Source organism: Aquarana catesbeiana, linkage group LG05 (assembly GCF_042186555.1).
Source record: "Aquarana catesbeiana isolate 2022-GZ linkage group LG05, ASM4218655v1, whole genome shotgun sequence".
NCBI classification, from domain to species: Eukaryota; Metazoa; Chordata; class Amphibia; order Anura; family Ranidae; genus Aquarana; species Aquarana catesbeiana.
Genome location: NC_133328.1, coordinates 267559032 through 267580408, shown reverse-complemented (window position 1 = coordinate 267580408; position 21377 = coordinate 267559032). Strand labels below are relative to the sequence as shown.

At 41.9% G+C, this 21377-nt stretch overlaps 1 protein-coding gene across 6 annotated transcripts in view; it reads left to right on the top strand.

Annotated features, from left to right (window-relative positions):
* The window catches only part of ICE1 (interactor of little elongation complex ELL subunit 1), a 467878-nt gene that overhangs the window by 314154 nt on the left and 132347 nt on the right, over positions 1 to 21377 (top strand). For all 6 annotated transcript variants that reach the window (XM_073630761.1, XM_073630760.1, XM_073630759.1 and 3 more), the window contains 2 exons: positions 12570 to 16640; positions 19661 to 19829. In XM_073630761.1, coding sequence (XP_073486862.1) covers positions 12570 to 16640; positions 19661 to 19829 — 4240 coding nt within the window. The remainder of the gene's footprint in view (positions 1 to 12569; positions 16641 to 19660; positions 19830 to 21377) is intronic.

The following is a 21377-nucleotide window of genomic DNA, read 5'->3' as shown; positions in this document are numbered from 1 at the left end:
AAAAAAAAAAAAGTTTTTATTAGAAAAGATAGGTATACAATCAGTAACATTATTACAGTTCCAAACAGTGCATTGCATCCTCATTACACAAAAATATATCTGGAGGCATTTGGATTTGTTCCACACCTTCTGGATGAGACTATATGTCAGGCATTTTTTATGGGGGTTTTGTAAAGGTTTGAGCCTCCAAAGCCATTGAAATTGGTCCTCTACATAAAGTATGAAGCATTACCGCCTGTGAAGAAGTGTACATCTTGTGTCCTTCCCCATCAGCCCTGAAGGTACCAGTGAAGTGTTGCAGTTGTGCTGCCAGGTAGTATAACCATGGTTTGGGCAAACCCAACCCACTGTCATCCTTGTGTTTCTGCAGGTGTTCTAACTTCATCCTGGGGGGTTTATCATTCCATATGAGACTATGGAAGATTGTGTTCCCTATTTTGAAAATCTTCAAAGGTATAACCACAGGGGCATTGTGGAGGATATAAAGAAGTTGGGGCATGAGTATCCTCTTAACCAAGTTCACTTTCCTTGCCACCGATAGATGAAGGGCATTTCACGTTTTAACCTTGTCCCTAAACCTTTGGAGGAGAGGGGAAATATTTAGATGACTAAAATCCCACGGGTTTCGAGGTAACCTGAATCCCCAAATTTTTAAAGGATGTGGTAATGGGTATTGAGCAGTCAGATGCCACCGGTTGTGAGGCATCACCGTCCAGCAGCAATAAGGCTGAGTTAGACCAGTTTATTCTCAGTCCAGAGAAGTCACCTAATTTTGTAATAGTTGCCATGGCCTCCTGCAAGGAACCGTCAGTGTCACCCAACATGAGCAGTGTGTCATCGGCATACAACATCACCTTTTCCTGCAGATTGCCATAGCAAAAGCCCACAATTCGCGTATTAGCCCTAATCCATATGGCCAGTGGTTTAACAGCCAATGCAAAAAGAAGAGGGGACAACGGACAGCCCTGCCTTGCCCCCCTCTTTAATGCAAAAGTATGGGACAGATTGCCAGAGGCTTGAATTGCAGCCTGTGGTCGATTTGTATAGAAGGCGCACCCACAATATTTATGTTGAGCCGAACCCGAATTTCCCCAGTACTGTCCACAGGTAGTTCCAGTCAATGCTGTCAAACGCTTTTGTGGCGTCTAGTGATAGCAGAGCCCTGCTACCAGCATTGTCCACTGCAGGCTGTAAATTCAGAAATAAACATCTTATGCCACGTACACACGATCGGAATTTCCGTCAGAAAAAACTTGGATGGTTTTTCTGACAGAATTCCGCTCAAGCTTGCCTTGCATACACGCAGTCACACCAAATTCTGACCGTCAAGAACGAGGTGACATACAACTGGACTAGAAAACGGAAGTTCAATACCCAGCGCGCCACCCTTTGGGCTCCTTCTGCTAATCTCGCGTTAGTAGAAGTTTGGTGAGAGACAATTCGTGCTTTTCAGCTTCGTGCTTTTCAGTCCGTTACTGCTCTTCAGTTTGTGTTTGTGGGTTTGTATCTGGTTTTCAGTGCATGTAGTCAGTTCGTATCTGTTTTTCAGTGCGTTCTTGTCCGCTCCTTTATGATTTTCACAGGCCTTTCTGTTCTTCAGTGTGTTCTGTTAGTTCGTTCTGACCAGCCGACCATTTTGAAGCCATGTTGCAGGTACGCACTCATCGTAGAGTTTGTGCTATGCAGGGGCTTGGTGTTGGGGTTCTTGCTTTGATCCAAGCCCAGTCCATGAACAGGGTGGGGAGGAGTTCATGGACCAAGAATTGGTTGCTCCAGCGTGACCAGTTCTCTCATATGCCTCTGCTGCGTGAGATCCAGGAGAATAACCCTGATGATTTCAGGAATTTTCTTCCCCCTTTTCTGTTGGCTTTGCTGTCCCCTTATATTACGAAGCAGGACACCTGCGTGCGGCAAGCCATCACTCTAGAGCAGAGGCTCGTTGCCATGTTGCGGTACTTGGCGACGGGAGAAGTCTACAGGACCTCAAGTTCTCTGCAGGCATCTCCCCCAGGCTCTGGGGATCATTATCCCAGAGACCTGTTCTGCCATCATACAGGTCCTGCAGAAGGACCATATTAGGGTAAGTTTTCTCCTTTAACATCACATTCTATGTATTTAATGTATGTTAATGATTTGTATTTCTTTCATCATTCCCTAATTACCATGATTGTAATATGCTGTGAATGTCCCCTTTGTCCTCATGCATGCTGTAAGCTTTTAATGCTCCTTTTTTGTCCTTCATGCATATTTGCCTTCACTAACCTCCCCAGCATGCTATCCTGGGCCCATATACACCTAGCCTAGTCACTTAACAATGTATTTTCTCAGCTCCATTGTAGTGCTTTACCCTAAACACCCCCTAAAATGTGTCCAAATGCTATTGTTATCCTTAAATTCAGGCAGAGTGTCAGAGGCTTTTTTTTTGGGGTGGACCTTATATTTTTGTCTTTAAATACTCCTTAAGATAAATGTTATACTGATGTTGGCCAAGAATGTTTGTGTCTAATCTGCTTGCAATGTTATGTACAAAAGTACTGATAGTTTATTTTTTGACTCCACAGTTTCCTTCAACGCCAAAGAAATGGCAGACTGTGGCTTCCCAATTTGCTCATCGTTGGGACTTTCCCAACTGCGAAGGGGCAATCGATGGGAAGCACGTCCACATCGTCCTACCACCCTACTCGGATGCATACTATTTTTAACTATAAGGGGTTTCATAGTATTGTGTTGATGGCAGTGGTCTCGGCGACATACGAGTTTCTCTATGTGGATGTGGGGAAGAATGGCCGGATGGTGGAGTCTTTGCCCAGACTGAGTTCCCCGACGTCTCCAGAGTGGTGGCTTGGGATTGTCACCTGCAGAAGAGAACATGGAAGGACTCCCATTTGTTTTTATCGCTGATGAAGCATTTGGTCTGTGTGATCACCTGATGAGGCCATTCCCCCAGAGGACCCCTCACCCCGAAGAAGAGGATTTTTAATTACCAGCTGTCCAGAGCTGGAAGAGTCGTGGAGAATGCCTTTGGGATAATGGCCAGCCGGTTCCACCTATTTCTTACAGCAGTACAAACTAAACCACATCGTTCTAGCATGCTGCATACTTCACAACTTTTTGAAGAGAAATGCTCCAAATTATGTTGCCTCAGTTGGGCCTGAGGTTGGACTTCCAGAAAATACACTGACGGCCCTGTTAACTGGCCATCCTGGCTTGCCCCCCAAAAGCGACCGTGGACTGCGTAAAAAATATGTTGATTATTTTACAGGTAGGGGGGCCATTGCTATGCCAGCAAATTTGTAATTAATTTTAGATATTAAAAAAAAAATTTGATCTTTTCAAATTTCGATTTACTGCTTGTGTTTCTTTTAGCTGTCTCCTAGGTTCTCCTAGTGCACTTGTAGTGCCAAGTGGTTTTTCTATTATTAAATAACACCCATTGTCACTGTAAACACCAACTTAATACAAAAAATGGTATTGAGCATTGAAAGAAGAAGCCACACATTGTTGAGTTTAAAACCTTTTACTCAGTGCACATTCACATGTGCATTATAAAACTTATTTATTTATTTATTTTTTTTTTTTTAACATTTTTTTTTTTACCGTTTTATTTTGAAAATCTTTTTTTAAGTACATAAACAGGCATGTTTCAAAACATAACATACACAACTACAAAGTTCAACATTGAAAAACTGAAGGCAATATCAGACATCATAGTGTCAAAAATGTGTTGATCTTGCCTTCATCAGATGGGGTGATGTCCCCCTGTAAAAGCCAAATTTTGAAGATGCACACAAATTGGGAGTCAAATTCCTGATCCCATGCCTAATGTCAACATGTGCTAGCTCCCATCATGGGGGATCAATGGACGTGTTTTGGGGGCGCAACCACTTCCTCTCAGCTACTTGAGTTAATAGGAAGGGGTAGCACCCAAAAAACGCGTACATTGATATCCCCGATGGCAGATAGCACATGTTGACACATTGTGTGCATCTTCAAAATTTGGCTTTTAAAATGTGTCAAAAATTTGTCAAAAATGGTCCCCAAAAATAGAAAATGGTGTCATTTTAGATTCTTCCTAGTACATCAATCATGTTCTTCAGTTTTTGTTCTATGTCATTTGTTTGCTTGATGAGGTCTAAATCCTGACTACAAAACATTATGTCCTGGATTACCCTTTGTGCACTGTCATTCGTGAAAAGAGGAGATTGTTCTTCCACAACATGCACATCACCTAAAAGAAAAAAATACACACCATGTATTATAAATATGCAGGCATACATCTATTACCTGAATCTGTGGTGTCAGACACTCACCTGTTGTGGTGACAATCTCAACCACCTCTCCTTCCTCCACATCCTAAGGTTGTGGTGTCCTCTGTTCCCCTTCTTCAGGAGATGGGGGTTTCCTGGTGTCCTCAGACGTCCGAAAGTCTTTTCTCCCCTATGAGAATGAAACAAAAGGTATACTTAGCACAGAGATATTTGAGGCCAGAAATAGGAATATGAAACATTGCTTGAAGATGGGTACAATTGTCTGTTTTGGCAGAGTTCCAAGCTGAAGACATGATTTTTTCACTTACCAAAGCTGGAATACTTTTTTGGACAAGTTTCACACATGGAGACACTCCAAGTATCCACTGGAGTACCTGCGTGGGACACCCTAAAAAGTTTGTTCTTGTGTCCCACACTAGTGCTCCTGAGTCCAGATGTGTAAACAGCTGCTGAATGTCCTCTCCTTACATTATACTGAATCAAGTTTGCAATTCTTTCTAGTTTCAAACACATCTAGACAACAATGTCCTAAACTTGTTTTAATACAAATTAGCATGACCAAATGTAGTTAACCCTGTATCTGCCCAAAATATCGTATTTAGTTGGCAAACGAACAATGTTTCCTACGACCGATTACTGTGCCCATGAACATAAAAGTAGCCATTTTAAACTGTACAAAAGTAAAGAATAGCACATGGAGCAGCATGCAAGTAATAATAATAGGAACATACGACAAGTACTTTTTAAAAGCACTTTCTTGATCCTTCTGCACTGATCCTGCTCCCTCAATTTCAGGTCTGACCAGCGTTTCCTCAATTGCTCCTTTGATCGTCGTACCTCAAAATTCTTGTGCAGACTCTTCACAACTTTATTCATGATCTTGGCCTTTCTCACATTTGGGTTTAGGTACAGTCCATACTTCCCGTCATAGTCGGCCCTCTTCAAGATGTCCACCATCTCTATAAAGGCCATATTTGAGGCCTTAAATCTCCTGCGGGATCGGGATGTTTCGGGCACCAGGCTTTCCTCCTCGTTACTGCTATTACGCACCTGCTGTGTCTCCGCCATGTTCCTCTCCCACTGCGACGAAAGAGAAGGGGTGGGGAATATTTGAGAAAGAATGCATGCGTAGTGTATATAACGCTAACACGTGTGTGTCGTACATACGATCTGTGAGTGGAGGAAGTGCCGAACGTTATAACGAAGGTAACATTTTAAGTTGGGACATCGGTGGCCTATACTGATTCGAGGCCTATATTGGGATAAGATTAGGAGAGTTTAGCCTGATGTTAGTGTTTTTGTCTTGCAGCAAATATGAATCAATTCAAAGAATTGGGTCAGTTCATAGACAGATACAGGGATATGAGGGATACAGGGATATGAGAAATTTGTGGGAGGTTAAAAACCCCTTATATCGAAATAAACCAGCTAGGAAGGCATCGCTGGAGTAACTGCTGCAATTTGTGAAGACGTAGGTCCCCGATGCAGACATCGAGTTTGTGGATAAGAAAATTGGTAGCTTGAGAAGCACGTATAGGAAGGAGCTTAATAAGGTCCAGACTTCCATGAAATCAGGAGCAGCAGCAAAGGATGTGTATGTACCCAGTCTGTGGTACTACAACAGTATGCGGTTTCTGGAAGACCAGATTGAAGCCAGGGAATCAATTTCTACACTTCCATCCACCCTTCCCTCAACCCCAGCTGAGGCTTCCGAGGACCAACCTGGGCCTTCCATCCTGGAAGAAGTTGAGGAGCCCAGCTGGAGCCAGGTATCATATTTTTGAACATATTTATTGTCCGAAAATTATTGTTGTTAACTAGATGTTAATATTGCTAACGAATGATTGAACAAAAAGTGTTTTACATATCAATAGACAGTAGGGGCCAAAAATGATTGGGACAAGAATGAAAAATGCTGGGCTCAGAATGATAGTCTTTTCTATTTATTAGCATTCAATTTGCAACAGTCATAAGCTGAAAATTGCGTGTGATTGATGAACCAAAAACTAAAACTATGTCCCTTTTTCATACACAGGAAGACCTCAGCCAGGACGAGGCTCTGGAATGTGGCAGCCAGGAGGAGGCAGGGGGGTAAGTGTCAGCCAGGAGAAGGCGGAGGTAAGTCTCAGCCAGGAGGTGGCCAGGCCCAGTAGCCTCAGGTTCCTCCCCTCCGCCTTACAACAAAAAGGGCCAGGAATGGGGAGTAACGTGGAGGAGGCAGCACTGGGCCTCATTAAGGGCGCTAATGCGGCCCTAAAAACACCTCCCCGATGCTGAAAAGGCCTGTGGCTGCTATGTAACTGCAAAATTGCAGCAAATGGAGGAGGGCCAACACTGTGTGAGAATCTTATTTTTCAGACCCTTCAGAAGGGGTTGAGGGGCCAAATTAGTGAGAACATGCACTTATGTGCGCTCGCCCATCCTCCTCCTCCTCCTGCCACAAGTCCATCTCCAGAGCCACAGCCTCCAAGGAAGGCTGGAGGGAAGAAAGTGATGGCCCTGGGTTCAGTCTTGTCTGACAGAAGACGCAGGCTGGTGTAGTACCACAGCACCACCTCTGCTGCTGTTCATGATCTCTGGGAGTCCTGGACCAGATTGTGCTCCCTGTTATATGGACTTCTCAGGCTACCAATTGTTAGTTACAAAGACTTTGTGTGCCCTGGGGTACAAAGGCTTTGCAAATTTAAGCAGTTTCTCCAGTGTTACCTTCCTCTTTATTTTGTTATTAGCCAGAATAAATGTAGATTTTTGTTATATGAAAATACTTGCCTATGTGTTTTTCTTCAAAAAGGACAGTTTGTGAGTAGGCAGGTACATTTCAAAAATACAATGTCAAATTAACAAGTGCAAACAACCAACCTCCTTGAGCTTTAAAATTACTGTTGTGTGGAAACTTGACACACACATAAAAAAAAAATATGGAGATCACTAGAAAATAATTTAAAAATAATCAAAAAAACAGGAGATCTTGATTAAAAAAACAAAAGATGACTATAAAAAAAATTCTAAACTATTATGGAGATCTGGCTTTAAAAACAAAAAAGATTATTCAGGAGATCACGAGAAATAATAAAGAAATACGTTTGTGAGAACTCTGTGTGAATATCAGGAGCAAAGCAAATTCATTCTTCTAGCATTATAAAGAACAAAAGAATGCGCTGCATTAAAAGATCCAAAAATTTACAGCGTGACAAATGTGCTATCTCGAACGCTCGTTTTACCAGAACGAGAGCTTCCGTCTCGTACTTGATTCTGAGCATGCGTGATTTTTTGTACATCCGAATTGCATACAATCGCATTTTAGGAATTTTTCCCGACCGAAAAATGGAGAACATGCTCTCAATCTTCCTGGCTGGAATTCCGCCAGCAAAAGACTGATGGAGCATTCACATGGTCGCATTTTCCGACAAAAAGCTCCCATCGGAGTTTTGCTGGCGGCATTTCCGATTGTGTGTACACGGCATTAGGTTATTGGCTGTTGATTTATTTGGCATGAAACCATCCTGGTCGTCATGCATGAGAGAGGTAATATCTCCATTCAGCCGAATTGCTAACACCTTTGCCAGTATCCTAATGTCGCTCTGCAGCAACAAAATAGGATGGTAAGAACCTGGGTCCACAGGGTCCTTTCCTGGCATGAGAAGCAAAATTATGTTTGCTTTTGACATAGAGGGTGGAAGAGCTCCACTCTCTAGGGACTGATTGAAAACTTTTAGCAAAGGTGGTAGCGACACTTCAGAATATTGTTTGTATAGTTCTATGGGGATCCCATCCTCCCCCGGTGCCTCACAATTAGTGAAGGACCCGACTGCCTCCTGAAGTTCCTCTATGGTAAGTGGGGCCTACAACCCCTCCCGATGGCCCGCCGTCAGTTCAGCGAAGGCTATACTGTGAAGGTAGAGGTCAAGGTCTTCCTGGGCGTAAGTAGTGCCGGGACAGTAAAGGGATTCATAATAGCCTGCCAACTCCTGCATAATCAATACAGGTGAACTAACGACTTTATCACGCCTATGGCAAGGGGATCTTTGGTGTGCATTAGCAATCATAGCCAACAGGCGCCCAGTTTTCCCCCCTTCCTCAAAAAATGCATGTCTCGAAAAGAATCTCTTCTCTGCCGAGGAGGAGAGCAAATGCTTCATGGGCAGATTGGGCAGACTGCCACGCCTCCTTAGAGTCAGACAGATCAGCAAAGCACCTTCAGAGCGGAGGATGCATATTTTACTTTATTAATTTCCGCTATCAATAAACCCTTCAGATAAGGTCTCCCATTGCTGCAAACAAGACACATCTGGACCCTGAAATGTGAAGAACTCTCGCATGTTCCCCCGCCATCATCTCAGGAGAAGCGAACAGCTTCAACGAGAATGCATTAAATTTCCATGGGTCTTTGGGTAGTGTAACTGACCAGGATACTGTTATGTGCGTCACCAAGGAGGAGTGATCTGACACACTGCGGGGTCTATGTATCAAATTGGAGATAAATGGAAGCACTTTCAAGCTGCTCACTTCAAGGTCAATTCTAGGCAGGCTACCATGAGTTTTAGAAAAATATGTAAATTGCTTAACATTATGGTTTTCGTGTCTCCAGATATCCACCCAGCCCACCTCTTGCAACAACCTCACCAAGGGAGTACCCCTGGAGAGGTAAGGGGAACTAGGGGCCGGCATTTAAACAGCAATTGAAGTCCCCCAGTACTAGCAATGGCACCGCTGGCCTACCATCCACATAGGAGATGAGAAGCTGTAGCACCGCTGCAGTGAAGGGCGAAGGAATGTAAACACATGCCAATATACATGTCAAAGAACCAAGGTGATAGTTTATGAAAACAAAACGACCTTCCAGGTCAATTTTACTGTCAAACTCCTGGTAATCCAGGGCACCATGAATCAACACACTGACCCCCCTGAAATAAGAGGTATGTGTAGAGTGGTGTACTTTCCACACCCAGGAGTATCTTAAACAATTCACGTCTTTGCTGTTAATTGGGTTTCCTGAAAACAAAATATCCCAGGGTTAAAATTTTTAAGATGCATAAAGATCATTTGAGAGGAGAATGGATTCCCCTGATATTCCATGACACTATGGGTACCTTCGCTATGGGACACGGTAAGTCAGTAATAGAGCAGGGTATCAAAAGTCAACAAAAAGAACCATGCGGCTATGCAAGGCTGCGGACGTCTCTTGAAACTTTTGTACTGTTGAACCACATCTTTTCCTCTTTTGAGAACGCTGGAAGAACCCCAGCTGAAGAAATAAAGGTTTTCAAATACTGTAAACCAAAGTTGGCTAACAGCGGTATACACTGCCAATAGGACAGAATCAGTCATTATATTGACACTCGCTTGCTTCAACTTGAGCATTCTCAAGTAGTGTAGATCAAACAGTAGTGGTGTAGCTTTCATCTTGATCTGCAAAAATGTCATGTCCCCTAGCCAGAGAACTCTGTGTAACTAGTGTGTGGAATACCCAGGTATATTTCTTAAGCATTTAAAATGGGTTATAACTTTAGGTAGCAAGCAGTGGAGACTGGAAGCTGGGTCAATCTTCCTCTCCTCTTTGCCCTCGCTGCTTTAGGGCCTCAAAAAATTGTGCTTGGCCTTTCACAGTAACCCGGAGCTTGGTGGGATACAGCCATAGCATGCGGCAGTTGCAGGAGCTGAAGGCGGTGCTTCACATCTGTAAACTTAGCCCTGTGTCTCTGCACCTCCGCGGAGAAGTCAGGGTAGGACAGTCTGGTACCATTGTGTTGGATGTTGGCACGCTCCAGTGCCTGACACAGCACTATTTCTCTGTCCTGGTAGTGAAGTAATTTTGCCAATATGGATCTGGGCGGGGCGGGTGCGAGTCGGCACTCTATGAGCGCGTTCCACTGCAAAAAAGGGCGAGAAGATGTTTTTGCCAAATACTTCAAGTAACCAATTCTCCACGAAAGTTGTGGAGTCCTTTCCTTCCACCCACTCAGGAAGACCCACTATGCGCACATGATTTCATCTGAGACGATTCTCCATGTCTTCAACTCTATCATTAGCTTCCTTTGCCATCTGGTATGCTGTTGGTATCTCTTTATATAGGGGGGTAATAAGTCTTCCAGTTTACTGACTCTGCTTTCCACACCTGTGGTTCTCTCACAGATTTTTTGTAAATCCTGTCGCAACAGCGACACATCCTCCCTTAAGCCCCCAAACTGCTCTTTTAAAGTGTTCACAGATGCAGTGCAGTTGTTCACCGCCCTGAGTATGTCTGCTAGGGTGGACTGAGTCATGTCCTGAGTGTCTGAGCTGTGGTGGGCCAGGGATCATCCTCTTCCTCCCCATAGTTAACAGCTAAGATGGCTGCCTGTGCCTGCATACCAGAATTATTCTGTGCAGTGTCCATAGTGTGAGCTGTCTGATCATTGCCTGGCTGCCCAGACAGCTTCTGAGCATAACATAGCATCTCCCTGGGGATTTCCTTACCCTTGGTCTTTGGTGGCTTGTGCGATTTGGGTCCCAGTCCCCTTCACAGTGAAGGCTGCTGCATCATCTTGGAATTCGGGGCCCAAAGCTTCAGTCTGTCCTCTACGGGTCATTCCCCTAGTGCAGAGGGCTGGCAGGGGTTCCTCAGTGATTCCGATCAGTATCCAGCTGCATATAGCGGTAGAAAACCGGTACATGGGCTGGGGGAGGATTAATCACTGATCAGCTGTGGGAGATGTGTCAGTGTGAGGTGGAGAAGAGTAGCTGCCAGGACCTGAAGAGAGGAGTAGGTTAGCAGGAGATTGGAGGTGGGGGAGGGCAGCAGGCTGCCCACACTGTCAGCTGGAATCAGTGCAGGTTTCTGCAGAGTGTGAGGTGGCGAGAGGCTGTCAGGACTTGAAGATACACTATATTGTTAAAAGTATTAGGATGCCTGCCTTTACACACACATGAACTTTAATGGCATCCCAGTCTTAGTCTGTAGGGTTCAATATAGAGTTGGCCCACCCTTTGCAGCTATAACTTCAACTTCTGGGATGGCTGTCCACAAGGTTTAAGAGTGTGTCTATGGGAATGTTTTTGACCATTTTTCCAAAAGTGCATTTTTGAGGTCAGGCACTGATGTTGGACGAGAAGGCCTGGCTCGCAGTCTCTGCTCCAATTCATCTCAAAGGTGTTCTATCAGGTTGAGGTCAGGACTCTGTGCAGGCCAGTCAAGTTCCTCCACCACAAATTAGCTTATCCATGTCTTTATGGACCTTGCTTTGTGCACTGGTGTGCAGTCATGTTGGAACAGGAAGGGGCCATCCCCAAACTGTTCCCACAAAGTTGGGAGCATGAGATTGTCCAAAATGTATTGGTATGCTGGTGCCTTAAGAGTTCCCTTCACTGGAACAAAGGGGCCAAGCCCAACCCCTGAAAAACACCCCCAAACCATAATCCCCCCCTCCCCCAAATGATTTGGACCAGAGCACAAAGCAAGGTCCATAAGGACATGGATGAGAGAGTTTGGGGTTGAGGAACTTGACTGGCCTGACCTCAACCTGATAGAACACCTTTGAGATGAATTAGAGTGAAGACCGTGAGCCAGGCCTTCTCATCCAACATCAGTGCCTGACCTCACAAGTGCGCTTCTGGAAGAATGGTCAAACATTCCCATAGACACACTCCTAAACCATGTGGACAGCCTTCCCAGAAGAGTTGAAGCTGTTATAGCTGCAAAGGGTGAACCAACGCAATATTTAACCCTACGGACTAAGACTGGGATGCCATTAAAGCTCATGTGCATGTAAAGGCAGATGTCCCAATACTTTTGACAATATAGTGTATATTAACCTTTCCTTTGATTCAACTTTGCTCTGTTCAGTCACTGGGAGCAATGTGAAATACCCAAGACTTCTGAATTTGAGTGAGTGCTTGGCTCACTCCCCCCAACTATGTGACCGTTCTAGTACTATTACATGGGGCTAGAGGAAGCTCATGTGTGAGCTTTAGGTCACTTTGGCACAAAGGGCTTTTTTTCTTTGCCCTAGCAACTTAACGGAAGAGCAGGGATAAAAAAAGAAAAGCACACATGAGCAAAAAAAAGTGCACTTTCTAACTTTTTTTTTTTTTTTTTTTGTGAGGTAGCTTTTGTTTTGTTTTAGATTTATTGAGTGATCATTCTATTAATATGAACCCATAACATTTTTGATTTTTTTTTTTTCTTAATTCATTAGTGCTATATGTCTAACAACTGAGTATTTCTTCAACCTCACTAATGCACTGTTAAGTATTCTGCAAGCCTTCTAGGCAGACATGGCATAATGAATAATACAATTTTTACTTCTTTTTTTTCTTTTATAGTATGTTTTTGGAGAATTTACAGATTCGAGTGATAATGAAGGCTCCGGTGAGAAAAATAAAGCAAAAGACAATACAACACTGGAAAGGAAGCAAAATTGTGTTCAAGACCAGACCAATTTTGTCCCATGTTCAGAAGCAGGAAATGTAACTGAAAATTGTAAACAAAATGTTGAGTTTGGAAGAAATGTGAAATATGACAGCATATCTATAGTTGAAGATTGCCTCACATCTCAGTCTGAATTTTGTTCTAATTATAAGGGTGAACTCACTACAGAAATGGAAACGGACAAAAAAGAAATAACTCCAATGCATATTGAAGTCAGCTTTGGTGTTGCCAGTAATACATTGACAACAAATGTTTTAACAGAACAAAATCCAGCAGAAAAGGAGAACACTTTGCATTCTGCTGTCAACAGAGAAAATGGCTTTGAAAATTCTTTAGAATGGCATAATAACCAGAATGTTCCTGTAAGAAAATCAGACCTCATTGATAATTCTGAAGTTGAATTACTAAAACACAGCTCTAGTGGTACAATTGGTGACATGGCCAGCATGCTGGAGAACCCGGTTGATGGGGATATTTCAGAAAGATTGGTGATTAAAAACCTGCATTGTTCCAAAGAAGATGGTTCAAGTTCTGCAAAATGTAATATGGCTGTCCATCACAACCAATCTGTAAATGCTAGTGGGGTGTTATTTTCTAAAGATTCTCCTGTGCATAACTGTAATCTTGATGAAATGTGTTCTGATGAAAGCAAATCTATTAAATCTTTGCAGGTGTATAATATAAATAGTGCTGGAGAAAACCATGTTCCCAACATTATAACCAGTGCTGAAGAAAATCATGTTCACAACAATTTAAATGTACATAAGCTTATGGATAATTCCAGTTATACCATAATAGACAGAAGTCAAGATAATTTACTGTTATCTTCTCAACCTGAAATGTATTTAAATGAATTTAATCATCAGTTTAATAATGATTCCAAAGACTTTAAAGACTCCAAACAGTCAATAAGTTGTTTTGAAGATGTTCATATTAGAAAGCCTAATAATGGCACTTCAATGGATGGTGAAATATGTGTTGCTGCTCAAACAGTGCAACCTCTCGATGAACTTAAAGAAAAATCAGGGCATTCAAGCAGTGCCCCTGTTGTACAGTTTGAAGATATGAAGTTGATAAACCAGTATTATACTGATAAAATTGACCCAAAACACATTCAGGAGTTACCTGTACATAAAGCAAATATTTCACTAGAGCAAAAGTTGTCTTTGAGAAGACTTGCAGAGGGTGGGCATTGTTACAAAGCAAACTCCAATGAACTCAGTTACGACACGCAATATTCTTTAGAGATCATGCCAGCCTCAACACCATTTTATTTGGATTCTAGTACAGCAGACAAAGAAAACCATTTGTCTGAAACCTTTGCTGACAAGGATAGCACATACCTTTCTATGGAGAAATTAGAAGATGAAAGTAAAGAAAAGATACTTACTAGTCTACAGACTTATGCAATCAAAGCTAAAGAATCTACACATAATGCAGATGAATCAGATAGTACAAGCACATGCCGCATTGTAACTGAGCAGTGTAAAATAGGTTCAGAGACAGTTCAGCTGTGTTCCTCTGATTCAAGTTTGTACACACTGGTCTCTTCAAAAGAGCAAAAAGCAGCTGTGGTAGATATACAACCAGTTATAGAAACCCAACTAGATATCTGTTCTCAAAGTCAAGCAGTTGCTGACCAATTATGTTCTGCTAGGCACAATCAATCTCACTCAACTTTTTTACTGCATAACACACTTTCTTCACATTTTGATACTACTAGTGCTGATGGATACCCAAGTAGACTGGAAGAAAAAACTTTTTTGACTGCAAAAGATATGCCTCAGCTGAGTGATCAAGGATTTATTAAAGTGTCAGTAGACCTCGTAACTGAGAGCCGAGATCAACTTGATACTGTAAATAAAGATCTTTGTAAAGGAATAAACCAAAAAAAGGAGATTTGTGCTGAATTGGACTCAGCTTTGGAAAAAACAAACACTGTTTATTCTTTGCAGTCTAACAGTGACACCTTTCCTAGGACGTTTAATCAATCTACAGTAATGCCTGTTTTCCCTCTAGAAGAACAGCAACCTTTTAACTTGTGTTCAGAGTCAACTAAGGTAATAAATAAAATTACCAAAGAAACAGATGCAAATCAAGATGCATGTAGTGTTTCCTTGGATAGTAGTGAAGAAGAGAATTTTCTGATACGTAAAGTCAGCTATGCAAAAGCGGTCTCCAACAACCCTGTGAATTTAAAGAAATATAGTAAGAGTGCTTCAGAAAGTTTAGAGGAGAAAGTCTGTAATGTACATTTGGAATCAAAAAACTCTCCATGTAAGCCTATAATTACTCAGATGGCTGACATAGAATGTGCAGGTGATTTGGCTGCATGTGTTACTTATGAAAATGACTCTCTTTCTTCAAAAACTCAAAATGGCATCTTGATGGAGCATGTATCTTTGGTTACAGGTGACTTAATTGTAGATCCGGAAAATGACAAAAGTAATAGTAAAAAAAATAGGGATCAATATTCTTGCGAAAAAGAAAAGGAAACAACTATTTTAGAGGAATGTGAAAAACATAAGGAAAAGCTGGTATCTGAAAATATTCAATACGACAATATTAACACTGAGCAAAACTGCTTTGATACTATAGAGAATGAGGGCAAAAAAACACTTTCAGTTAAGAATTTCATATGGAATTTTGAAAGACCTGAAGATTCAGTCGACCCTAGAGTTATTTCTGGAAAACATAAAATGAGAGGAAATCTAAAAATGCTACATGGTGGTTCAAATAACTCATTTCATAGGACTGCTTTTAACATAGAGGAAAGGACAAAACGTAACAGGTCCCACAAGGTCAAATATTCTAATATTGTTTGTCAAGCTGTAACTAAAGAAAACCACCAACAAAAGCTTTCTCAAAGTGAGCAAAGTTTACAAGATATACATGTGGGAGAAACTGTGCTTTCAAATGCTGATACATCAACCAATACAGATCACTCACCAGAAACTATTGCTAAAGTGAGATCAGAAATGGGCCCCCCATTGCCTCCTTTGCTAGGTCCTCTGTTGGCATCTCCTCCGAAAAGTATACACCCTCTGTCACCTATTTTATCATCTTCAAGTTGTTCATCTTTACCATCTCCTCTTGATGACTTGATTTCCCCTTTGCCAGGCACTCCATTTCCACGACAAGTGTCACCTTTGTCTGGTGGGCGCAGGCAAAAATCTCCAGTACTTACCACCCCTTCACCTGCTGAGAAAGCAAACAGAAGAATTTTGTCTTCTCCTTTGCAGTTTTGTGCTACCACACCAAAGCATGCTCTCCCTGTGCCAGGAAGATTTCCTCTTTCTGCATCTGGTAGCTCTTCAAACAGTGTTCAAGAGAATTCTGTCAAAATTCTAGACACAATGTACCCAGAATTATCTGCACGAGCAAGAACATTAAACATCCTAAAAGGTAATGTTCAGCTAAGCCGAAGTTTGCCTAGAGATGGCAAAAATTTGTCTGTCAGCCAAATAACTGGGTTCAAATCTATAACATCCACTTCTACAGTATTTATAAAAACTGGGGGCACTTCAAATGTTGACAGTAGTAAAGATAAATTGAGCAGTTCTGAGAATCAACAGCAATCCAGGGGCATTGGTTCCTCAAGTAAACAAACTACTGATGCCTTCCTAATGCCTAGAAGTGCCAAAAGGCTTCGACTAGACACAGAGTCTCCAGTTATAGAAACTATAAAAAACTGTTCCACAATACCTACAAACAATGACACAGAAGTGCAGAAATGTCAAGAGTCTTGCCACAATATTGGTTATTGTGAGCTGCTTCCAGATGTTGTGAAAGACAGCAGTATCGATGAAGATATTATAACTAAGGCTCTTAAAAAAATTGAGGACTTGTGTTTTGATCTTTTACCAGTAATTAGAAGCCATATCCATGTGGGAACCATTCCCAAAGTTCCTGTAATGAGGAATGAGGAAAAAGAAGCAATTTATGAATTCAGCACCTCTAAAAAAGTAAGTCTTAAAGCTTCTGATATCACGTCTAGTTTATCCAGTCTAAGGCTAAGTTCATATTACATGTTCCACTCGTATTTAAGATGAAACACAGCATGTTCCAGCTCCTGGCAGCAGTTCCGTCAAACCCCCCCCCCCCAATTGTAATAGCAGGCAGGGGATCTCTCCTCGCACCAACTGGCGCTTTTTAAAAAGAGCATGGCCTTGCAGGGCTCCACCCACACATTTGCATAATGTATTCACACTTTCCTGTGAATTGCTGATCTACAAGTACCACCAGCCTCTGCGGCTGATGGCTTGTAGTTCTGAATGAATTGCAAGGGTGCTAATGAGCGCTCTTGTAGTTGATTCACAAGTCCAAACATAGCTTTCAAACAGACAGCCCATATGGAGGTATGGACAAAAGGCTGCAGGGCTTGTGAGCCTGACATTGCACCCCTAATCCACTTTTCAGGCTACTGCAGTAAAAAAATTAAAAATGTACATTTTTTTTTTGCAAAAATAAGTGCATTTATTTTTTCAGGAAAGATGAACTTGCCCTTTAAGCAAAAGAATATGTACATGTATACGTTAAAGCATGAAAGTAAATTAGCGTGTAAATAATAAACTAGCAATCTTAATCATACAGTCCAGGACACAGGCAAAGTATTCATAAACCTTGGGGTATAGGCTTGTATTTTCAGGTGATTGGACACTGGCAAGTTTTTGAGGACACATCCACTGGGTGCCTCCCCTACAACCCTACACCACTCCATGAAAATTCAGTTGTGTGCTAGGTGATGGACCTCTACTACTGTTTTTATTATTTTATCTTCAGATTCTTCAGTAAACTCCTCGCTGTCTAACCTCAGAAGCAGTATATTTGAACCTGTGAAACCCTGGTAAATGTTGGGAGCTCTACACAGCCTCCATGCTGTGGGGATGGCCTGTAAATGTTGCACTGGGTACTGGAACATGCATGGGTGCTCACCTGAGCACTTATTACAACATGTGTAGTAAGGCGCAGGGTGCTGTTCAGGTCCAGGGCCATGGTCCATCGCTATTGAACCCAGTCCCTCAAGACCCCATCAGGGGTATGCCCACCAAGATAGGTAAACCCTAGACTTTCTATATACAATCCAGCATTGTGGACGGGTCAGACAGGGTCACCCTGCATGTTTTTGACCGTTACTGTAAAAGACTGGGGCTATATTTGAGTTGTGTTCTCTACAGTGTAAATGTTTCAAATTTTTAAAACTGAAACTCAACCACTTAGAGCTTAGTCTCAGGCGGTTGACCGGGTGTCATGTCACACTACAGGTCACACATTTTACAACTCCTTTTGCCTAGAGCCCTTATACGGTACTCAGGTACTTTCTTCCACCCTTTCGCCATGCTGCAGAATAATGTCATCTATGAATAAACCTATTATGTGGTTGTATCCCCCCTATAGGTATACCCGATATAAGTGAACATGATATAATGGTCTCTGCAAGGGGTTCTAACAGTAAAGAAAATATCATAGGGGACAGTAGGAAGCCCTGATGGGTTTCATTAGAGGTGTAAAAGTTCTGATATAGTAAACCGGATGCGTAAACCTGTGCCGAAGGTGAATTGTAAAGAGACCTAATAGCTGAATACACAAAATCTCATATTCCAAATTTTTGCAAAGTCAAGCTAAGTACTTCCAATGGATTCTGTCTAATTCCTTCTCTGCATCCAAGGCACGAAGCCGCGAATACATTCTTCAGGACTCCACAAACCTATACAGTTTCAGCATCTGGCCATCTGGCGCCTGTCTCCCCTTCACAAAACCAACTTGGTCTAAACCAAAATTGTAGTAACTTTCAATAACCAATTTGCTAAAATTTTGCATATATTTCAGAAGCAAGATAGGTCTAAAATTTTGTGGATGCATATGAGCTTTACTTGGTTTTGGTAAGGTCAACATATCCACTTGTGGCATTTCTTCAGGAAAACTACTGAATAATGCTGCAAAATTAACCACTGAGGAAAGCTGGGGTACCAGAACATCTCTGTAAATTTTCTAGTATTCTGCTTAAAATCTGTTAACACCATGGGATTTATTTAAGTGTAGCGATTTGATTAGTTTTCTAACTTCTTTTTCAGAAGTGGGTCTATTGAGCTTAGAGAGGGGAGCTGAGTCCACTACTGGTAAATTAATTTTGTCTAAGAAGTTAACAATAAGATCTGTAGTAGGTTGTGGGTTCTCAGAATCTTTAAATTATCTAAGGACTCGTAATATTCACAAGAGGTATCTGCAACATCTTGTGGATTAAAAACAGGCTTGTTAGTAGTATGGTGGGAAAAGCTGGCAAATTTAGTTTTAGTTTGGTGTTGATACAATTTAAGGGCTAAGAGTTTACCTGCTCAATTATCTTGTGAATAATAATTCCATTTTAAACATTTGAGATATTTTTATGTTCCATCAAGAGTGCTTTTCTGAGGTCCTCTCTGCATGTTCTGAGTTTCTCAGCCATGGAATTAAAGGGAATACATTTATGTCAGGATTTCCACTTTGCAAAAGTGGCTAGTAGGTACAGGGTACTTTGCATCCTGTGCTTTTTTTTCTTTTTTTTTTTCCTTGTTGCTGTCTGAAATAACTGGAATAAAGTACTTATGAGCACATCAAATGGAAAATACCTTAACCAAACCGTCAACATTAGTTTGAAAATATCCTTAAAATTGGTTAGCTGATAGTCTGAGCCAGCTGATGGTCCAGGCATCTGGATGGATCCCGGCCGTATCATCAGGCTCTATTCAGTGCCTGGACCAACTCTGTGACATCAAAGCTAAAGCCACTGTCTGCTGAAAATGGGTCACATGAGTGCAGAACGAACTGCACCCCTATGATCCATAGGTGAAGTGCAGCTAAACATCTCCTTTAAAGTCTGCTTAGGAGACATTTGTTGTGAGACCCAAAAAGAGACTGGGTAGCTGAGGTTAGGTAGCTTGGATATTTTAATTTGCTACATTGTAAATTTTCTGTTTTTATTTTTTTCTTCCCTCTCTGCATGTAGAGTTTAGCAGATCGTTTTCTTCAAGTTGTTTTAAAAAAAATCAGGACTGGAAAGAGATCAATAGCCCCAACATATCTTCAGGCCCTTTGCAGGGTTTATGTGGGATTGTGTCGTCAGCTCGGAGATATTGAAAGGGCACGGATTCTCTGTTTTAGTATACTTAAAGAAGGTATTGTTGTATATGTTTTTTTTTTTTTAATTTAAAGAGTAACTCCACTTTTGTTGAGAAAAAAAATTCTGTCTGGGTGATCGATGTACATTGCATGGATTTTAACATTTTTTGTTGCCAATTTTTACCTGTTTCTCCTCTGAAGGAATAACTGGCTGCTGTGTACAGACTGAATCTTAAAGTGGAAGTAAACTTCCATCTCTGACTTGTACCTTTAGGTAAGCCTATAATAAGGCTTGCCTATAGGTACTGTAAATATCTCCTAAACGTGCACCGTTTAGGCGATATTTACTATATATGCAACCAATGACATGGGCGCATGCGCCCTGAAGGAATGGCCACTTGTACGTCAGTTCCCCGCGCATGAGTGGGTGTGGCATCATTTCGGCTCCGGCCAGTAACACAGCCGGAGTCCACGGACTCGGAAAGGAGACAGGTGAAGATGGAAGCGGCCTCCAGCGGTGACCTCACATCGCTGGAATGCTTTGTTTTCAGGTGAGTTTCACATTTTGTGCTAGTATGCTATGCATGTGCTAGTATGCTATGCATACTAGCACATTATGCCTTTACCTTGCAGGTAAGAAAAAAAAAAACTCACTCAATGGCTTACAACCACTTTAATGGTAGTGACTATGATTCAATATTCAGCTGATGTGCTTGCAGTGTTCTAATGAGGAAAGTTGCAAGGTCTGCATCACTATTTGAAGGGAGTTTAACAAGACTTGTGGCCACTCATTAAAATTAGAAGAAAAAAGGTTTAACCTTAAACTACGTAGAGGGTTCTTTACTGTAGGAGCGACAAGGATGTGGAATTCCCTTCCACAGACGGTGGTCTCAGCGGGGAGCATCGATAGTTTCAAGAAACTATTAGATAAGCACCTAAACGACCACGACATACAGGGATATACAAGGTAATACTGACATATAATCACACACATAGGTTGGACTTGATGGACTTATGTCTTTTTTCCACCTCACCTACTATGTAACTATATGTAACTATAAAGTAAATAACCCTTTGGAAGTAACTCACCAAAAATTAATTTTACAGAGGATGTCTAAAATCTGGCTTATATTTTAGTGCAGACTTCTGGAAAAATCGGTGAGTCAATCACACAAGCAGAAAATTACATTTCTGGGGAAGTGTGTACAGAAGGCCTCCAGGTTTCCATGTTGAAATAAATTTTAAAGAAAATTACAACTCTGTTGGTAGTAAAGGCAGAAGGTTTTCATTCTTAATGCATTATTTGCATTAAGATAAAAAGCCTTCTGTGTGCAGCAGCCCCTCTCAGCCTCCCTAATACTTACCGGAGATTCCTCTAGATCCAGCAATGTTGCACGAGACACTTGGCTGGCCGGGTCTCCCCTCATTGGCTGAAACAGCAGCACGGGGGCCATTGGCTCCCAGTCAGTCAGCCAATGAAGAGAGAAAGTAGGGCAGAGCCGGCCATAGCTCCATGTCTGAATGAATATAGGAAGCTGTATCTCGGCTCTGGTGCCCCCATAGCAAGCCGCTTGCTGTGGGGACACTAAACAGAAGGGAGGGGC